The sequence below is a fragment of the Haplochromis burtoni genome, unplaced genomic scaffold, assembly GCF_018398535.1.
Source record: "Haplochromis burtoni strain Fernald_Lab_line unplaced genomic scaffold, NCSU_Asbu1 Contig_142, whole genome shotgun sequence".
Taxonomy (NCBI): Eukaryota; Metazoa; Chordata; class Actinopteri; order Cichliformes; family Cichlidae; genus Haplochromis; species Haplochromis burtoni.
The window spans coordinates 1,417,705-1,438,006 of NW_024582503.1; the positions used below are offsets into that span (position 1 = coordinate 1,417,705).

A 20,302-nucleotide genomic window follows, 5' to 3' on the forward strand; every position below is an offset into this window, starting at 1 on the left:
AAAGTAGAGAAAACTGAAATGATGGATAAGAAGATGAAATAGGAGTGAGTTGCATAACAGAGTAAGGTTTAGCAGAGGGTAGGAAAAACACTAAGAGGAGACTAGTCATCAGGAGAAAGGCAGAAAAGATTTGGGAGAATATAAAGCAGGAGTACAAGATGAACCAACCTTTAAATCTGCCCTGAAGTGGTCTGCTCTGCTTGTTGCCGCTGACTGCGATAACACTGAAAGTGTAGACTTTAGAAGGACTGTAGTCTGTTATCAACACGCTGGTGTCTGATTTAGATACTATGATCTCCCTCTGCTGACCACCTGACAGAGAAAGGGAAGAAGACAAAGAAGTGGAGTGGTGAGTGTTCGACTCAGGGACTTTAATTCATGTATTTGAGTCTCTGGTAGACAAACATCAGTACTCTAAGTGCCAGATTGGTCAATTTGGCGATCCCTGAATCCCACTCATGGGTGAATTGCAAGTTTTAAGTTGTGTAGTTTTCTAAGCACAGATGTTGTTGGTTCATTTGAATATCAAGCGAAAAAATAAAGAACATGTTTTTGATGCATTAAATATCAGGACAATAAGCAATAAGTTGTGTATCACAAACATTAGTAAATTGGTTTGTGTGCTATTCTCCTCCCTCCACAATATTTTGCACCTTTAGAAAGGAACTCGCAGAAATACACATGAAACCGGGTCAGTCCCAGACATTCCCGAGTTCCCACCTCTTACACACATTCTTGTCGCTTTGCTCTCTTTGTAAATAGCAGCAGCAGTTTGTTTGCACTGGTGCAACACTTTAGTGCATGTAGCCATAAGACACCAGCAGATGAAGCACAGTTACTGACTAATACTCCGCTCTAACACTGAAGGCAGGATAAAATTAAGCACTAAATCTTTATTGCCCAGTAAAAATAGAACAGCAACCTCTTTGTGACTAGTTGCCCAATTTTTGCATGTCCCCCCCAATTTTTTCACATTCTGCTTTTAATTAGTTGGTCGTTGGTGAAGTTTTGCAGGTAACTGGCATTTAATTTATAAATCCACACTGATTGCCAGCATGCTGCAAAGTCTGAAGTAAGTCTGAACCTTGTGAATTTCTGTTTAATGTTTTATTTCCGTGTATATAGACTGCAGATTTCCAACAGAAGAAAAATCCACTCCGATTTTCACCAGCTCATCACAGTTGAATTAACTTTATATCAAAATGATTACATGTAACTTCCAGCGTGAGCACATTCGATCACAGACTGATAGCAGGGCGGCTCCATCTTCTTGCTATTTTATCACCATCTTGAATCATCTTGCTTTTAAGATGGCACCTGACTGTGAGTGGTCACAGACCTGGTACCCATCTTCAGAGTAACCATTTCAAAAAAAAACCCCAACAAGATCACATATTCATTGCACAAAGCCGTGCTGCGGTCTCCGACCTCTGTTCTTCCCAGTGTGACTGTGGCATAAGTTCTGTTTTGTTTTTAATTTCGTCGCTACGGTTAGTGTTCTCGACACAGAATCAAGGTTTGAGTTAGTTTCAGATGCCCCAGAAATAAAGACTTGATCCTCACAAGTTGTGTGTGTGTGTGTGTGTGTGTGTGTGTGTGTGTGTGTGTGTGAGTGTGTGGGTGTGTGGGTGTGTGTGTGTGTGTGTGTGCGCGTGCATGCATACTTTCTGAGAGGTGTAATCCTATCAGTGCCGTGCCTTCCTCCTTCTGACATTGTAAAGGAACCCTATTTTTTTAATGGTAAGGTGTGTGTGTGTGTGTGTGTGTGTGTGTGTGTGTGTGTGGTTGTGTGTGTGTGTGTGTGTGTGTGTGTGTGTGTGTGTGTGTGTGTGTGTGTGTGTGTGTGTTGTGTGTGTGTGAGAGAGAGAGAGAGAGAGAGAGAGAGGGAGTGCGTGTCTGTGCATGCACTTCCTCAGCTCTTCTGTCGCCCGTCCCTGCGGGGTGCTGACTAATGACACCTCTGGGAAAAAGGAGATAAATCCTTCTGAAGGCAACTGAAGATCAGGTGAGGCAACTGCATTGATCAACTCCACAAACTGGAGGGTCGGCCCGTGCACACGCGAACCAAACTACTATTAATCAACCAAACAACAGGGCTCAAGTCTAAGGCTTTGACTTGGTCTATATATGAAAACTGACATGTCTTATTTTTCTCAGAGCCTCCTCCTAAAGTTTCTTTTTAGTCCTTTGCCTTCACAGATCACCTCAATGACTGACTTATTAAATGGGAACAGCGATGGATCAAAGATCCTCTTTAGTTTAGCATCTCAGTAACCTCAGCAATCAAAACATCTTCATTTTTATTTTTACAAAAAGACAATAACCCTACTAACTGTCATCTTATTAGGCATTACAAGTTGCAGCTATTTCTGTCATTGATCCCGGGCTTCATACACATGCAGCATCTCTGTGGATTAGTTACAGCACACATCCCCTCCATAAAACCATACATTCTCATTTTTAGATTTCTTCTTGTAACCCAGTGAGACAGATCATCCCACGTAGTGAGTTTTAGAGAAGAATGTTAGACTGAGCCAGGCTAACAGTTTGGACCTGCTTTCAGTTTTTATGTTCAGGCCCTGGATCAATTCTCAGTGCCCGAGTGATATTGATCCTTTAATTTAATGCTCTTATGCAAAGTAAAAAGGTGTTTTTCTCCAAAATGTTGAATTAATCCTTTAAAGTCATTGCAAGTCTCACAAATTCTCACAGCACAAAGTGATTTGTTTGAAGTGAAGTACATCAGCCGTGGAAAACTCATTAAAATCATCATCTATCATTATCGAGTGTAATTAAGCAGATTTTTGAAGATTATGGCAAATAAATTGTGCTTTATGTTACTTTCTAAACATTCAGCGTTAGAAAGTTGGCTAGAAGCTCATGGTAATCTACTTAACATAAGTACTGGTACAACCATCAGGAAGCACACACACTGCTGCAGTCTGTCTTGGCCAACAAAATCCTTTTAAAGTGACAAAAATGTGCAGAAAGAGTACATCCCAAAAAGAGACCATAAAACACAAAGTAAAACACAGAGGGATTAAATAAAAAAAACATAAACAAAGAGGTAATAAAATGGTTTCGATAGTTTAGGTTGCGCTCTTCTGTCTCTGCCTGTTATCTCTAAGTTAAACTGCATTTGAATGTTATTTAAGCTTTATTTGCATATATCTTTCTAGTTTGTTCTGTGAAATTTATTTTTAGATAGATGTTTGCAGTGGCGGTCCTAGCCTGTTTGGTGCCCTGGGCGAACACTCCCTCTGGCGCCCCCCCCCGACACACACACACACAAAACATATTAAGGATTGTACATTAACATAAAACTGTTGCCAGAATCATACTGAAATTCACCAGAGAAACATACACACACACACACATATGAAGAGAGAGTATGCATAGTATGCAAACGGCTACCAAACAGCCATCATAATTCGTCATACAATGAGAACAGGACAAATCAACAACTGACAATGACTAATTAATATTACAATCTGTAACATAAGGTATTGTTTGGAGTTTAGTCTGTTACTGTTACTATTTTTACCATTTCTTCTTGGAGCAACTGTAACCCACATTATTTCCTTAGGGATTAATAAAGTATTCTGGTTCTGATTGTTTCAGGATGATCTGCTATTCTCCAATGACACATCTGCTTACCTGCATCTTTTGCTCATTTCTCCTTCTCCTCTTTTCTCTTTTTTCTAAACTGAGCACCTGATGGCTTTGAACTTTTCTTGTCCATCTTGGTTTTAATTTTGCACTCCAGTATGAACACCCATTCCCCAACCCGAGGATCCTCCGCCGCCCCGCCCTCTCCTCCCTGTGCCGCAAGCAGCAGGCCACCTCGCAAACGGAGGGCGTCCTTACTCCCAGCAAATGGGCGATAGAAAATCGACTGGTGCTTTGGTCGTTAGTGTGCTGCATTACTGCGCATTTTGTTTTTGACCTGATACCAAGTAATCAATTACCAAATAATCAGGATTGAAATTGGTCGTCCCACCTCTACTAAACATCAGAAAGGGGGATGTGAGAGTATCACTGCTCACAGGCTAATAACTTCTGATTGATAGGTAATAGGTAACCACATGGTCAGAGAACATGTGCTTTCACCGACGGCTTGGGCTTTTGCTCATCACATCTGGTTTCAGAACAGTAAGGTTGTTGTTTCATGATGTGAAAATGCTCATACCGAGGTTTCAAAGCGGGAGCTCACAATCCACTGTTTGACCAATGGGGTCATCAGCTTGTATACAGACCCAAACTTTTGTTTCTTGTTGCATGTTGAAGCTCTACTTGGAACCTTGTTAAGATCCAACCATGTAAAATATGATTTCTTTTTGCCATTTTTCAAGTGGCCTTAAACTTTTGATCGGGACTGTACTATGACTACACTCCAGGACTACCCGCTCATCCACAGAAACTGCAAGCTGCCTCTTTTAGTTAATTCTTTCTGTCCTAAGCTGAGTCCTGCAGCTTATTACGACAATATCAAATGTCTAAACTCAGAAAAGGAGTTTGTAAAATTTTAAAAAGCATAATTAGCTCATTTTTGAATTTGATGGCAGGAATACACCCCATGGCCCAATCCCAACACTAGAAAAGTTGGTACAGGGCCATGTTTACAACTGTATCGTATCCTGTCTTCCTTTAAGAAAAGTCAGTGAAATCCTGGGAAGTGAAGAGCGCAGCTGCTAGACTTTTGGGGGAGTAAAAATGCCCCGTTCTTGTCTGATATAAGATTCCAGCTGCTCAACAGTCCTGGGTCTTCCTTGTTGTTGTTGGGTTTGTTTGTTTTTTGGTTTCATGATGCACCAAATGTTTTTATTTAAAGGTCTTGACTGCAGGTAGGCCAGTTCAGCACCCTGACTCTTCTACCATGAAGCCATGCTGTTGTAATAGATGTAGTTGGTGGTTTAGCATTGTCTTGCTGAAATATGCAAGGTGTTTCCTGAAAAAAGACATCAGCTGGACAGGAGTATATGCTGTTGTTTTACATTGAGGAACATTACTCTGAAATTGTTTAAGAATTTGTAGAAGCACCTTTTGCAGCTGGGTAGGCTACCTGTATTTTTTGTACCACTTCAAAGGGCTAATTTAAACTCGTTTACTCAAATAAGAATGTGATTAAAATATGAATGTGTACACATGTGAAGATGATTACACTTTTTTACCATTATGAGATCTGTATCGTAAGTGAATACCAGTGATTTCCACCACTACTTGTATTAGTCGGTGCTCAAAAAGCAAACAAGCAAACATTCCAGTAATCACATTATGTACCGATGCATGAATATTACAAAAACTCAGCTTTTTTTCATCTGGGTCTGGCTTCATGTCCGCTGAGATTTAAAAGATTAAATATGGACATCTGGGTCTAATAACTATCACACGAGTATGTGTATGTACAAACAGAAAAAAGGCAGGCTATTCAACAGATATCCAGGAAATACCAGCTGACTGACAAAGAAGCAGGGTAAAGGTAAAAGTAGAACATTTTAAACAACTTGTAGTGCCATAAAAATGGTTTAAATTACAGGAGAACACATGCATTAAGGAAAAAATATTAATTTTGTAGGTAAAAGTAAATCATCTGGTTTTATTCTTCACACAAAGTTCAGCTCATTTGATTCAGAGAACAAAGAGAGTGGACATCAGGAACATGGCAGCTGCTGTGGCTTTCATGGCTATTTTTCAACTGACAAAGGCTTTATCCATCATATACATTTTTTAAATTTCCTGCTGAATTTGTTAAATGCCAGTGAGCTACTATTGCACTCCTCCCTTCAAGAAAAGTGGCCATAAATTTGAGTTTTAGTTCTATTGTTGGAAGCGGCAAAAAAAAATTTCAGACGAGGCATTTTTCAAAAAGTATTGTTTGCAAGAAACAGGTTTTATGCTATAGAGTGCTTATTCAGTCCTTCTTATTCACTTCTACATCAGCTGCAGAAGAATTGCCTGCTGTATTCAGCACAATATCAATAAAGAGGGAAGTGATGTGAAGGAGGATTTATGGCTGTAAACGTGGGTGCACATCAGCGGTAATTCGGGTGATTTCTATTAGACTTCTATTACACTGTGCATACTGAAAAAGAGACAAAAGTATAGCCGCTGTCTGTGACAGGCACCTCATGACAAGCATCAAAATAAAAGTGAAAATTCCACGTGTCCATTATGGCTGTAACTGCTTTCAGTGAGTTTCAGTTTAACACTGAAAAATGACTCCTGTGCTGACATTTGGCTGTCCTGGGCTAAACCTCTCCATCATGTCCTGTGTACCTATCAGCCCCATTTTCAAAATGTGCTGACAGGCTGCACATACGCAGCAGAAACTCTCCCTTGTCTCAAACTTGGCCGAGGTACAAGACAAACTCTGAGTCCTCTATATCTCTCAAGAGTGTAATCCCTTCAAAGGAGCTTTGATAAGAAGTAAATTACATAATCCTTCCTGACAGACAGAAAATCCAAGTCATAATGGGATCCTTCCTCCAAAATTTCAAAGTTAAGCTCCGCTTCTTTTTGGCATAGAGGTGCGCGTGCATGTGCTTTTGTGCATGAGTGTGTGCAGTTTAAAAAAAAAATAAAAATCCTACCTGGGGTACTTTTGTAGAAAAACAGATAGCTGTCAAAGTCTCCTTTGGGCTCCTTCCATGAAACCAGGAGTTTGCTTGAGCTCAGCACTTTGAAACGCAGCTTCCTCGGAGCTGGAACTGAAAAACAATTTTACAGTTAAATTGGCTCCAAAGAAGTTTGGGAATTATTAAAAAGAAAACAAACAAAAAAACATGTTAAATTAATCAAAAATGTCCTAAATATCAGTCAACATAAATAGAAAAAAAATATGTGAGCAGTTTAATCCAGAATGGCCAACAAAAAGCTGCAAATCGATGCGACTTTGACAGGAAATAAATGAATGAATGGTTGCATGGAAGGACACAGAGAGGGTTGAAGGTCCTACATCCATGAGAGCCACATAAGGCAGAGTATAAAAGAGGAAAAAAATAGAGGAATGTCTTCTTATGATCAATTTATGTTAAACACCACTCCAGAGACAAGTAACAGCGCAAAAAAAATTATTTTGCAAATATATGTGTCACTTATCTAATCTATAGTGTATACATAAAGGAGAAGTGATTGGTGTACAGTGGCATTTTCATCTTATCCCTTGCAGCCCTCTGTCAATGAAAACAGATGCGCTGTGGCCTGTTAAAAATGGTGACAGCAGCCTTTCTGTCACAGTTTGCCGAGGCAAACTGCGTGGAGTGTGAAGAGTGGACCCAGGTGCAGACATCTAAAACTCAAACTTAACTGATGATGAGCCGTTTATTAAGGCAGAACAGTACAAAATAAAAGGGCAAAAACAATGCAAACTAAGCAATAACCTAAACTGGGTAAACTAGAAAGGAAACACGAACTATGAAAAACCCTGGCAAACAGAAAAACAAACAAAACTCTAAACATGGCAATGATGATGAGGATATATGAAAACCTGAACGCAGGACATGGCATGGGAAGACTGAATGAGAAGGCACAGACTAAATACACACAGGAGGCTAATGAGAGAAGTGGGAACACATGGGGAACAGCTGACACATGAACATAACGATGTCACAGTGGAAGAGTAAAACTAAACACGATGAACACAGGAACACAAGACCTCTTCAAAATAAAACAGGAAACATAAGACGCAGACATGACAACCTGAACTTGACAACGTAAGACACAGACATGAAACACATGAAGGGCAAGGGAGACTTAACAGGGGTGGAAGACACAAGGGGAATCTAATAACAAAGAACTAGAAGAACCTAGGCATGATAAAAAATGAACTTAGAAAACCTGAAGGGCTTAAACATAAACCATAAACTAAAACTCAAAACGCTGGGTCAAAAGACCCAGGATCGTGACACTTTCTCTGCAGGAGTCTGAGTTTGTGCAGACTGTGGTTTCTAACAAACAAAGAGAGCACATTTTTTCAAATAAAAGTGTGGCAGAAAGGCAGACGACTTTTTCACATCTCCAGACAGAGCAATGTAATGTAGGAATGAGTAGGAATCCGACTAATTCACTTTAGTTGAAAATGGATGTAATTTTTATGCCTCGTTTCACCCTTTTGGTATATTATTCTTTGCTAGTGTTAATACAAAAGATGTAAGCCCAGCACACGCATTTTTGTCACGCTTCCTTGAGAAGTGGATCCATTTTTCAGTCAATAAATTGTCTCTTTTAAGAAGTTTGTTGGGAAAAGGAAACAACTGAAACTTTAACAATGACAAATATATGAACAAAAAGGTGCTGAATGAAAACAGTATGAAATCATAAAGTTCCACCCATGAAAGTCAAATTGCGCTTGGCCGGTGTCCCGTTATAGGTAGTCTTTAGATCATTCCGTGGAAGCTCTGATCTGCACTTGTGCAGTTCATTCTGGAGTCAAGAAGCTGAATTTCACTTTGGAGAAAAGAGTAATGTTGCAGGGGGCCAGATCTACAAGTTAGCAGAACTATGCATCAACAGTTTGACCCCAGGAAGGACAAATTTGTAATGCACATCACAGGGAATGTCAAAAACATGACTATCATCCTCTTGGTCATACTCCCAACCTAATGCACGGCTTTTGGGCTTTGGAAACTCCTCGTCTAAAAACAGCTCTTTGGCAGAACCCCAGCTCCCATCCTGACTGAAAATTGGGCCTATTTATATAATAGGCCTATAAGTATTGTGTGAAGAGCAAACATATATCCAGGGGCATACATGAAAGACGAACTTAAGCGGCAACACGTTGGAGCGGTCCAGAGGTGCAAAAGGGGGCATCCTTAAGGGGGCATCCCATTTGCCTGAATTTTAGGCAAATAGCAAGGTCTTTGCTTTTTCACATCTAGTAATTAATAGGATCATGTGAATTTTTCACATGAGCAAGTTTTGAATCAAGAAACTGTTGAGAAAGCCTGAAAGTTTTTTACCACTGGAAGAAAAAGAGCTTTACATAAAATGTTACATGTCAAAGTATCCCTTCAAGCAGTAATAACGCTTGAATGGCTTCATATTTTAACTGCACACCCAAATAATCTTTCAGTCTACAGGGACTGTAGCCTATAATAAGTCACAATAGTGAGTGTGAACATGTGAAGAGCTTGCATTAGGCATGAAGGAGAAAGTCAAAAGCAGGGGATAATGCACTGACAAATCTGAGACATGCTGTTCAGGATTTCCACTCAGAGGTGAGGACAGACTTCCAACCCTCTAAATGGAAAATCCCATTAACGCCATAACAAAAAAGGCACTGTATCATATAAATTGATGTTATAATAAAGGTGACAACATCAGACCCGCGGTGCTCAGCTTGGTTAATGGCCTCATGTTGAAATGTCTTGACGTTCTGTGTAATCTTCAGTCGTGCACCATGAAATTTCTATACACCCGTGCATCTTCTTGAAGTAAACACTTTCCTCTTAAAGTCCAACTCATCAAAACCAACATCAGCCCTCCCTTCCAAACAACTTTAAAATGTTAGTCATGGCATTACCTCACAAATGTAAAATCAAGCCTTGACTTTTAGAGAAGCCAAAAAAGAAACAGAAACCAGTCTCAAACAAGGACGACTTCTCGAACTTGTCATCGGGAGATCTTCTGATGCAGCGCGGTTGTTCTGCAACACATCACAGTCTCACCTTTTTTGTGCTGCTTTTCTTAAATCTCACCACCTATCCTCAGAATGCATGGGATGGAAGTGTATAATTACACAACACAATGAGAATCTATGAATAATTTAAGCGAGCGATAGAGCTGAGTAGGTTATGACTTTGGTATCGTTTAGTGTGCCTGATAGTAGGTGAAATGAGTTGGCAGACAGAGGTACTAATAATGTGGTGACAATTGCGTTGAATGTCTGGATTTTTGCTTGGCATGTCAATGAAAACGCATACACACAGTGAATAATAAAAAATAAGACAATGTAAAATCTAAATGATCCAACTGTAACCCTTCAGAATGATTGTCAAGATCTTTAAGTAGGAGGCAATACCAGAGACAGCAACCATGATTAATGAATATGGACACAAATGCTGTGGATGCTGACAGGATACAGAGTTCTCTGATATAAATTACCCTTCAAAAAACCGACACGCCTGTTCTTGTTTATCCCCGTACAGCTGTAAATATCATCCAAGAGCTCCACATTCTGCACTGCCTCTCTAAATCTAAGATGCTTTCGTGGAACACATTACACATCCACGCTCTGTATCTCACAATAAAATACTCTGCGGAAATACTAGACCTGCCCTGGACTTGCACAGTGCATACCCATCTATAACACAATGGTGTATTACGCAGCCCAGAGTAATTTATCTGAAAGAGTTACACCACTGGAATTAGCCAGCCCCCAACAGCTACTCGCAGGAGCTTTTTGGCAGGTAGTAAATGCTCCTCCAAACCTTTGGCAAAAGCTTCACGACTTCTGCATAGCAACAAAATTTTGCTTCGGTAAATAGTCTGAATCACTGAGGCCTCAATGAAAAACCCCCCAGTGTGAAAATGATACGCACTTTGAAAAAGCAATATTTAACATGTTCTCCTCGTGCCGTTGAACCTTAATTCACAAGTTCCAATTTCAAGGTTGAACTTGAGTAATCTCCCGACTCGGTGGGAAGCCTGGACTAGAAAAATCTTTTAACTGGAGGCCCAGTATGAACTGGCATTATCTGCGTTCCAGCGATACAAGCACAGCTTGATGCCTCAGTTTCAGAAGAGATGACTCTTCCCAGGATTAGGAGCGCTGAAAGCTAGCAGGGATTCCTGGTAGATGAGTAAATGCTTGCTGTCCAATCCTCTGCTTCACTTCATCTTCTCACTCAGCTCTTGTCTCCGTTTCAAACTTCCTCTGCTTTTCTTCCCATCTTCTGATTTGGCTCACTGTCCACTCTGTGTTGGCTTAATTTCATCCAGCTTCTCTCCTGTGCTCTCTCTTCCCTTCTCTCTTCCGTGCTCAACAATCTCTCTATCCGACTTCCATTCATCTCTCTTTTCTTTATGCTCTGTTTCATCTCATGTCTTTCCTTTGTCTTCTCTGAGATTTCTGCTTTTTGTCAATCTCTATTTTCATTGCCAACCATCCCCTTTCCCTCCATCTCTGTCTCCTCTTTACCCCCTCTTAGCCTCTCATTTCTTTAATTTTCTCATCATTTTTGTCCCTATCCATTTCTTTCCCTTTCTTTGTCCCCTACTTTCCACTTTTACCCTCTTCTTAAGTTGACAGTACTTTGTTACTTCCTCTCTCTTTCTTTCTTTCCCTTTTATCTTCATTCCTGGACTCTCTTTAATTTTAGTCTTCCTTCTTTTAAGTTGCTGCTTTCCTTTTTACAGAAAACCTACAGGCTCCACTTTGAGTGTTCAGGCCTTCACTACTCAGGATTTATGTACGACAACTGTTGGCTTGCGATGTCACCATAAGATAGCTACTGTGCTGTACATGAGAGAGATCAGGGGAAGTGTAGTTTGTGTGTGTGTGTATGTTTGTGTGAATGTGTGTGTGTGTATGTTAGTTTGATATTTTGTGTTGTCTGTGTGTGTGTGTGTGTTGTGTGTGTGTGTGTGTGTGTGTGTGTGTGTGTGCATTTAGTGTCTATTCAGCACCACAGCATGCATCCTTCAATGTGGTCGGCGTCTCGTTTTGCACGTAAACTACTCTGTTCACTGATGTAACACTTAACCCAAAATCACTGTGGCTCCTTTTTTTAAAAAAAAGTTTCATCACACCTTCTCTTCTTATCCTCCAGTTTAACATCCTTGTACCGCTCCTCTTCACTTATATTCTGCTCTTTTATCAAGTTATTTAAGCATGTTTGCTCGTTTCCCCCTCCTTTATGAGCGTTTTAGCAACTCACACCCCTTCTTTCTCTCTTTGCTTACCTGTGTAAGGGATGCCTTTTTACTTCATGCCTCATCTCTCTACTGCATTGCGCATGTGTGTGTATATGAGAGAGAGACAGAGTGTAAAATCTCTCTTTAAGTCGGCTGAATATTAAGAGTCTGTTGAAAAATCTGTCCCCATGTGCAGTCTGGTGAAAGAAGCCATAATATTCCACATACTTGCCAACCATCTGTGAAAAAAATATCACCATGAAATACTCAGTCGGGTAAATTCTGCAGCAGATGACTGACATTAAACAGGAAGGAAATATTAAATTCTGGAGTTTATTACACTGACGCCGACATGTTCAAAACCCAGAGAAGTGTTAAGTGCAACGCAACATAAAATAAAATTTATTTTGCAGGAATAATTTGCTCTAATTCACCCACGAATCTATTACTAATATTGTATTTGTCATGTTAAACAAAGGAAATTAGGGATCAGTATATCTGCCTAACATCAGTAACAGTCAATATTATGATTATATAGAGTATTGTGTCACATCTGTTGCAAAGATAATGTAATGAGTAGCTGATAAACTTTAACCTCCTAAGATCTGAGCTCTTATTTCTCCTTGGACCTGACAAACATTAAAGTAAGCATCGTCTTCAACAGATTTTTCTTTGTCCTCCTCTGGGGGGATAACTGGTTTCTTTTACAGCATGACACAACAAAGTCAGAATTGTTTAATAGAGATCAAATGTGCTTTATGATGGACTGTGATGTGCGTAGGCCAGATATAAAAAGAGCTTGTCACTGTTACAAAGGTGCACGTGCTTTAGATGTAATGTAATTACATTAAAATGACCACTCAAAGCACTTTAGACTGTGAGCTCGATATATTCATTGATACGTGTGTGTATACAAAAACAGTGGGATGCAAAAGTTTGGGCAACCTTTTTAATAGTCATTACTTTCCTGTATAAATCTTTGGTTGTTACAATAAAAAATTTCAGTTAAATATATCATACTGGAGACACACACAGTGATATTTGAGAAGTGAAATGAAGTTTATTGGATTTACAGAAAGTGTGCAATAATTGTTTAACAAAATCAGGCAGGTGCATAAATTTGGGCACCACAAAAAAAGAAATGAAATCAATATTTAGTAGATCCGCCTTTTGCAGACATTACAGCCTCTAAATGCTTCCTGTAGGTTCCAATGAGAGTCTGGATTGTGGTTGAAAGTATTTTGGACCATTCCTCTTTACAAAACATCTCTAGTTTCTTCTAGACTCCAGAATGAACTCTATTAGCCTTAACTTGAACTGAGCTTGTGGTCTTCCATTTTCTCGATATGCTCCTAACTGTGGAAGCAGACAGCTTAAATCTCAGCTTTCTCTGCTTATTATTGGATTCACCTGTGTATGTAGGTCAGGGGTCACTGAGCTTACCAAGCCAATTTGAGTTCCAATAATTCGTTCTAAAGGTTTTTGAATCAATAAAATGGCAACAGTGCCCAAATTTATGCACCTGCCTGATTTGTTTTAAACAATTATTGCACACTTTCTGTAAATCCAATAAACTTAATTTCATTTCTCAAATATCACTGTGTGTGTCTCCTATATGATATATTTAACTGACATTTTTATTGTAACAACCAACGATTTATACAGGGAAATAATGACTATTAACAAGGTTGCCCACACTTTTGCATCCCACTGTATGTTGCTTTGCAGCAATTTAAATCCAAGCTCAGAATTAGGGTCAAAAGGCCAAAAAAAGACAAGATACAAGATTTGACATTTGATAATTGCATTCATATGAGCCCAGTTTCAGCAATGTTGGTGAAAAGAGTGGCAGTCCAAAAATTAGCACCTGCCCTTGAAATCTGATGACTATTTTAATCATGTCTGGTTTTAATTAAGAACTAGAACTAGTGTCAACCAGCAACAAGGAGAGGTGAGATGTGAATATGGAAGCATTTTTTTTTCTTTTTTGCAAAATTTCAGGTTATTATCTCAAAATCTCAACATTTGGGAATATCTAAAAATTTAGAGTTAAGTACCAACTGGAAGGTTGGCGGTTCGATCCCCAGCTCCTGCTGTTGAAGAATCCTTGCAAAGGAAACTGAACCCTGAGTTGGCTGCAATGCATCCAGCGGTGAGTGTCAAATAAAAGTGCTTTGTGTGTGACTGGGTGAACCCGCATTGTACATGAAAGTGGTCTGAGTGTTCAACACTGAACAGAAGGGTGCTGTGTAAGAAACAGTCCATTTAACTTCTGACAAAACAACTTTCAGGTTTGAGTTAAGTCAAAATTTTGAGGTAAAAACCTGGAATTGTTATTTTTGAATGGTATTTTTTTTAATCATTATTATTATTCAGTGGTGTAAACAAGCTTCCAAGGTTAAAAACCATAAACAAGTGTAACTGCATGAGACAGAAAGAGGCAAAGACAAGGAAAGAACGAATGCACCAGGACAGAAACCCCATGAATATATACCAAAAATCCAGGACCGTGGTGTCATTTCACACAGTCCCTAAATAAAACACGACTCTAGAGTTCAGCAGTAACTTTGACTTGAATTAAAAAAAACAAGCTTTGCACAGAAGATGTTCTTTTTTTTTTTTTTTGGTAAATGAAGTTGAAATTATTATAATTACTCAAACTACTGCAATTATCTGCTGCAGTCCACAATAACTTGTGAAGGCAGTGGTTTTTAAACGCTACAACAAAAAAAGCTTAAATTTGATCAGCCATTAAAAATAAAAAAGTGAAATAACAGTAAATAATTTTCCCTCAGCTGAGTTTCTCCATTGTTTTTCTGCTTGTGTTCCGCTAACTGAGCCCAACTCACAGTATGAGCACACTGCAGTGTACTTTATTAGAACTGTAAAATATAGCGTTTGTATTCACAAGATTTTGATTTGAGTGAAGAAATAGAGGCGATTCAATGAAACTAAGTTGTTTGCTTGGTTTTTTATCAAACTAGTGGTGTTTTTTAAACATTATAACAACATCATATTATTTCTGTCAAAGCAGGACCTCATTTACAGACCGCAGTATGTGAGTATCTTATCTTATGTAAGTAATTTAGCAGATGCAGGAAGTCACCTGAATATGTAGTGTATACACACAGACCACCAAAAGAAGAAAAATCCTCATTAATTCAAATTAAGATGCAATTACAATTTATTTATGTACAATCACGGAATATGATCTACGTGCTCTGTCGGTAACGAGGGGGTAAAATTAGAAAAACTCCAGCGAGTCACATCTCCTACAATCCAATGCTCCATTTAGTCTAAAGTGGCTGATGATTATGACAAGCTGGATTACCATCAGCAGCAGCCGCAGCAGAGTGACAGGGTGACAGCGGCCTTGGTTCAGATAATTTAACAGTTTTTTAAATTCAAAACAGGTTGTTCCATCTCATCCTCATTTTTTGTTTATGAATAAATGATTTCTCATCATTGGCTTCTCTCCCTGTTCATTATAACTGAAATTATTGGCCCGCACTTTCACTCATACTAATTCACCAGGCTGCCCTCTAACACACACACATGCAGAGAACCCCTACACACAAGCATCTTTACAATGACTGGCTCACCCATCCACGACTGAATATAATGAATAAATGCTCGACTGGCAATTATTCCTATTTGTTCTAAAATGAGGTCAGAGTTCAGATTTAATCATGGCAGACATCCACCATCACCACCATCTTTCCTCCATCTATTCTGCTTTTGCTGTACTGGAAGCATCTTCCCAGTGTCAGGTCGTGGCTGGCATCGTCTTAGTTGGAGCAGAAAATAAAATTTACATTTCCCTTTTTGTCACATCTCAAGGTCAAAGAGAAAAAAGAAGGCCAGAAAAACAAAACAACAACAACAACCGTAATGTGCTTTGTTGCACACTTCTGCCTTTCTTCATTAGAAATAGTATCAGATGCTCTTTGCAAGTCCGACGGATGAGCATAAATCTATAAATCCTAAAAACATACATTAACCACTAGGAAACAGTATGCCATCAAGAGGACATCTTTCAGCTCAACACCAGCTGACAATGTCTGTGAGAGAGATTTATCTTGTCCTGAAGGATTAGTTCAGGTTAAATTTCTCTCTGATTTTCAGACTTACTTAGCATCACCAGCAGGGCCGGTGGTCATTTAGAGAAATGAAGTGGTCACCAAAACTGTTGGACAGACTGCCACAAAACAGTGAGAACAATATTTATGGTCCTGTGAGGAGAAACTCAGATGTTTTGGATGATCTTGTTTGTTTTCCTTTACTGCTATCACATAGTTAATATCTTGAGCTTATAATGAAACATCTTGACTATGACACAGTACTTTGTGAAACTCTTGAGCAACTTGTCCTGGGTATATCCCGCCTCTCACCCTGGGAGAGACCCCAGCCCCTCGTGACCCTCAACTGGTTAAGCAAAAGGGGATGGATGAATGGATGGATGCGTGAGATAGATGAACCAATGTTGTGTATTTTAAATTGTGTCTTTGGGTACTTTGTTACAAGCACTCTGTTACAAAAACACAATTTGTTTCCCATATTTTTGCAAAAGATAACACAGTTTGACAGAATAAATGAGTGTTTTAGCACCAACAAGGTGATTTAAAGAGCTGAAAACTTGGCATATGGTGGCACAGTGTACATTTATCCTTGAAAAACCTGAGTACTTTGGACAAGAGGAGGACAAAAGAAAAAGCAGCTGGCCTAAAAAACTATTTACAGCAGATAAAAAGTATCTGAAAGTTCTGTCTTTTAAGAAATATCTGAAAGAGATGCACCTGGCCCTTGAGTAGATCCATCTACTGTTCACTAAAGCCTCATCAAAAATGGTCTCAGTGGATGAATGGCTGTCAAGAAGCCATTCATAATGAAGGCGGACAGAAAGAACAGGATGAGGTGTGCCAAATTACACAACAACTGGACTGAAAATCAGTGGCAATGGGTCTGATGGAGTGATGAATCCAAATCTGAAATGTTTTATTCAAATTATCATCAATATGTTCAGAGGAGGTCAGGAGAGAAGTGCAACACTGAGTGTCTACAGCCATCTGTGAACAATACTGTACTTAAAGAATCTACTAGAAAGTTTGCCTGAGAGAGGCTAAAAGGTGATCATAGCAAATGTTGACTTTCAAGCTGATTAGAATTGCACATCTCTGTTTTATATACCTTATATAGTGTATTTCCTGGCTCAAGCACAGTGCCATACAAATTCTCTAACTGTCCTTTATAGTGCAAACAGTAGCACAAAGTTTCTATTTATCAAATCAACTGGTTAATTTACAAATACTTGCAAAACTAAAGACATCTACTTCAGCTAAAAATTAACTAAAAAACAACAACATTGCTTTACAGACATCATCAATTTAATGTTAATGTTACCAGTAAGTACAGAGTGAGCCTACATCTGGACAACACATGTGACACTTAACTTTTATTGGGTATTCACTGGATACAAATCTTACAATAAGCATATTTTTGGAGCAGACTTGTAGCAGACTAAAAAATCATGAGTACACAATTTACATCATATCAGTTTCAGCGGTAAGCTGTCATTTCATTGGTCTCAGAAAAACTTTTTTAAAATACAAAAACAAGCTATACAATCACTGATATTAGTTTTATTTTATTCCAAAAGAATAAACTAATATTAAGCAACAATGAGATTAGAGTATTATTTTCTGATAATACTGTTAAATACTCAAAGGAGCTTGCAAAGAAAAGCGTCTGGACTTCTTTAAGTTGCTTGAAGACGTTTCACCTCTCATCCGAGAAGCTTCTTCCGTTCTAAGGTGAAATGGTGGAGAGTCCCAGATATAAACCTAGTGGGAGTATCCCCCCACAGAGGGACAAAAGGACCCCCTGATGATCCTCTAATCGCCTGAGCCAAGGTGTGAAACTGGGTGTGGGTCCCAATCAGCCAGAGTTTCGGGTGTGTTCATTGTGAAACCTGGCCCCACCTTATCATGCGAATTCCTGAGGTCAGATGGCCCAGGATGTGAGTGGGCGTTAAGGCGTCTGGGAAGGGATCTCAAAACTGGATTATTCAAGCAACTTAAAGAAGTCCAGACGTTTTTCTTTGCAAGCTCCTTTGACTACGATGACCTGGATGACTGAGAACCTTCACAGACACTGTTAAATACTCAATAATTTTCTATAATTCTTAACCGGTGCCCTCGTTAAAGGGACTTCCTGACAATATCCAGACAGTTGCTCTGTACATACAGACATCCTGCATGGGAAGGGCACATGCTAATCCTCAAGCTAAAATCCCCTCTGACCAGATGTTGCAGCTTACAGGGACAGACTGGGCACAAAATTAATGGCTATCACATGCTCCCTAATGAAGGGATTGAACAGGGCATAGTCCTGTAGTGTCTGGGAGGTCGTCCATGTTCTGCTGTGGTTCACTGGCATCAAATTAATTGTGTCCCACTTCTGTCTCACCTCTTATTTCTGTCCGTCTGCAGTGAAAAATATGACCTATGGAACTATCGACAGTGCAGAGAAAGATCTTTGGTAAAAAGAGGCAGCGGTGGGGAATGGGTGAGGCTGACATGACGATAAACATACAGAGAAGGAATTTTAAAGTAGTTGCTATTTATTAGGGATTCCCAATGGTCAGACACAAATAGCCACGTGCTAATCAGATCCAGTTTTAAAAGATTAGCTTTAAGCAAAAGCTATGTAACCTCTGGAACACCACCCAGTGATTGACGCATGTTTAAGGTGGAATTCTTTTAACGTAGCTGTAAAAAACAGATCGATAAATGGATTTTGACAGATGTGGCTAATGAATTTTGAACGTCACAACCTGGAAGGAATATGAGCGGCTCACCCATACACACACGCAAGCACGCACACAAACAAAGAACATTCAACTAAATATTTCATCTTCCCTCAGGGTCATTTGAATATGATCACTATCTTGATCGTGAAAGGTCTGACCATCTGTACAAGCTTGCTAAATACACATAAACAGAGCCAACTTATGCACAAAATCTGCTTAAACACACACACAGGTGCACACACACACAGACACTCAATCACTGCATCCATAAGACTGAGTATAGAGCCTCTGGATCCATTAGTTATAATAAGCTGAAATTTACCAGTAATGCATCCTACAGCCGTAGAGGAGATATCAGATGGTTATATTTACCATCTGAATACCAATGAAGTAGCACAACATGAATAACCTAATTGAAAAGGACTGGCTATTTTATACACATGTGAAAATGTTTTCACAGGACCACACAGAGTCGTGTGAAAAACAAAGTACACCTGGCGATTCAACAGCTGTAGAACCACCGTTAGCAGCAAACTATTTTTTTCACTCATTCTGTTAGAGATCTGCTGCTTTGCATCGTCTTTTTTCATGGCCCATTTTTATGCTTAAGCTGTCGGACAGATGGCCTCACATTTGACTCTAGAATACTTTGGTATACAGCTCAGTGACTGCAGGCTGCCCAGCTCCTAAAACAAACCAAAATCATCACCCCTCCACCACCGTGCTTCAGAGGTGGTATGAGGTGGTGTGCTGGTATGTCAAAAGGACGTTGTTACAGAAGTGTTGTGGTTTGTTCAGATGCAACGAAAACTGAAACTTTTTTGTTGTTGTTGTTCTGTTTGTTTTGGGGTTTTTTTGCAGTTTCTTTGAGAATTGCACAGTTGGACTTTGGGGTGAATTTACTTGGAAGATTGTGAGACTGATTTCTCCAGACCAGCCAACTGCCAAAGCTTCTGCTTTTATAAAGGTGCTCAGACTTCCTGATAGTCACTTAATGAAATGTATTTGGTTAGCAGGACCTTGATGATATTTACCATCTTAATTCCTGTTGTGTACTTAGTTTTCACATGACAGCGAAGAGTCCTGTGGAAACTTTCTTTCTGTTTGTTTCCCTGAAGCCAATAAAGTAAGCGTATCAACAAATATTGGGGAGGACCAGCAGGAAGAGTCTCAGTGTCATTCAAAAACACACACTGTTTCATTTTAACACAAATGTGCTGATATATCCTCATAATGATGATAATAACCCATGTTCAAGTGGATGCCATCCAGATACTTAATGTGATCAAAAATATGGCACAAATCAGACAACAATGCACATTTTTATGAAACTCAGGTTTGCTGAGGTGAAGATAATTGCAAAGCACACTGGAGTGTTATATACTGAGCAGCACATTGTGCAGCAAATCATCCCAGCGTGAAGCGCACTATTACGCTTTTATTAAAGCCTCTCTGAAGCGCGGCAGCATCAGCAACGGGGTGGCAAGTGTTGCCATGCTGCCAGGGTAAGTCGGCATGATGATATGAAGGTGATATGAACTAGAGCATGATGTGATTGGACTGAGCCTGCACGCCAAACAGCGAGATGATGAAGGTGGGTGATGAGGGAAGAAAGGCGGAGGATGAGAAAGCAGAGTGGGG

At 39.5% G+C, this 20,302-nt stretch overlaps 1 protein-coding gene across 1 annotated transcript in view; it reads right to left on the bottom strand.

Moving 5' to 3' along the window:
- Positions 1-20,302, bottom strand: part of col14a1a (collagen, type XIV, alpha 1a) — a 150,466-nt gene that overhangs the window by 127,916 nt on the left and 2,248 nt on the right. Inside the window, exons 3-4 of the mRNA XM_042224578.1 lie at positions 6,591-6,707; positions 169-312 (exon numbers count right to left, since the gene is read on the bottom strand). Of these exons, the coding sequence (XP_042080512.1) occupies positions 169-312; positions 6,591-6,707 (261 nt within the window). The remainder of the gene's footprint in view (positions 1-168; positions 313-6,590; positions 6,708-20,302) is intronic.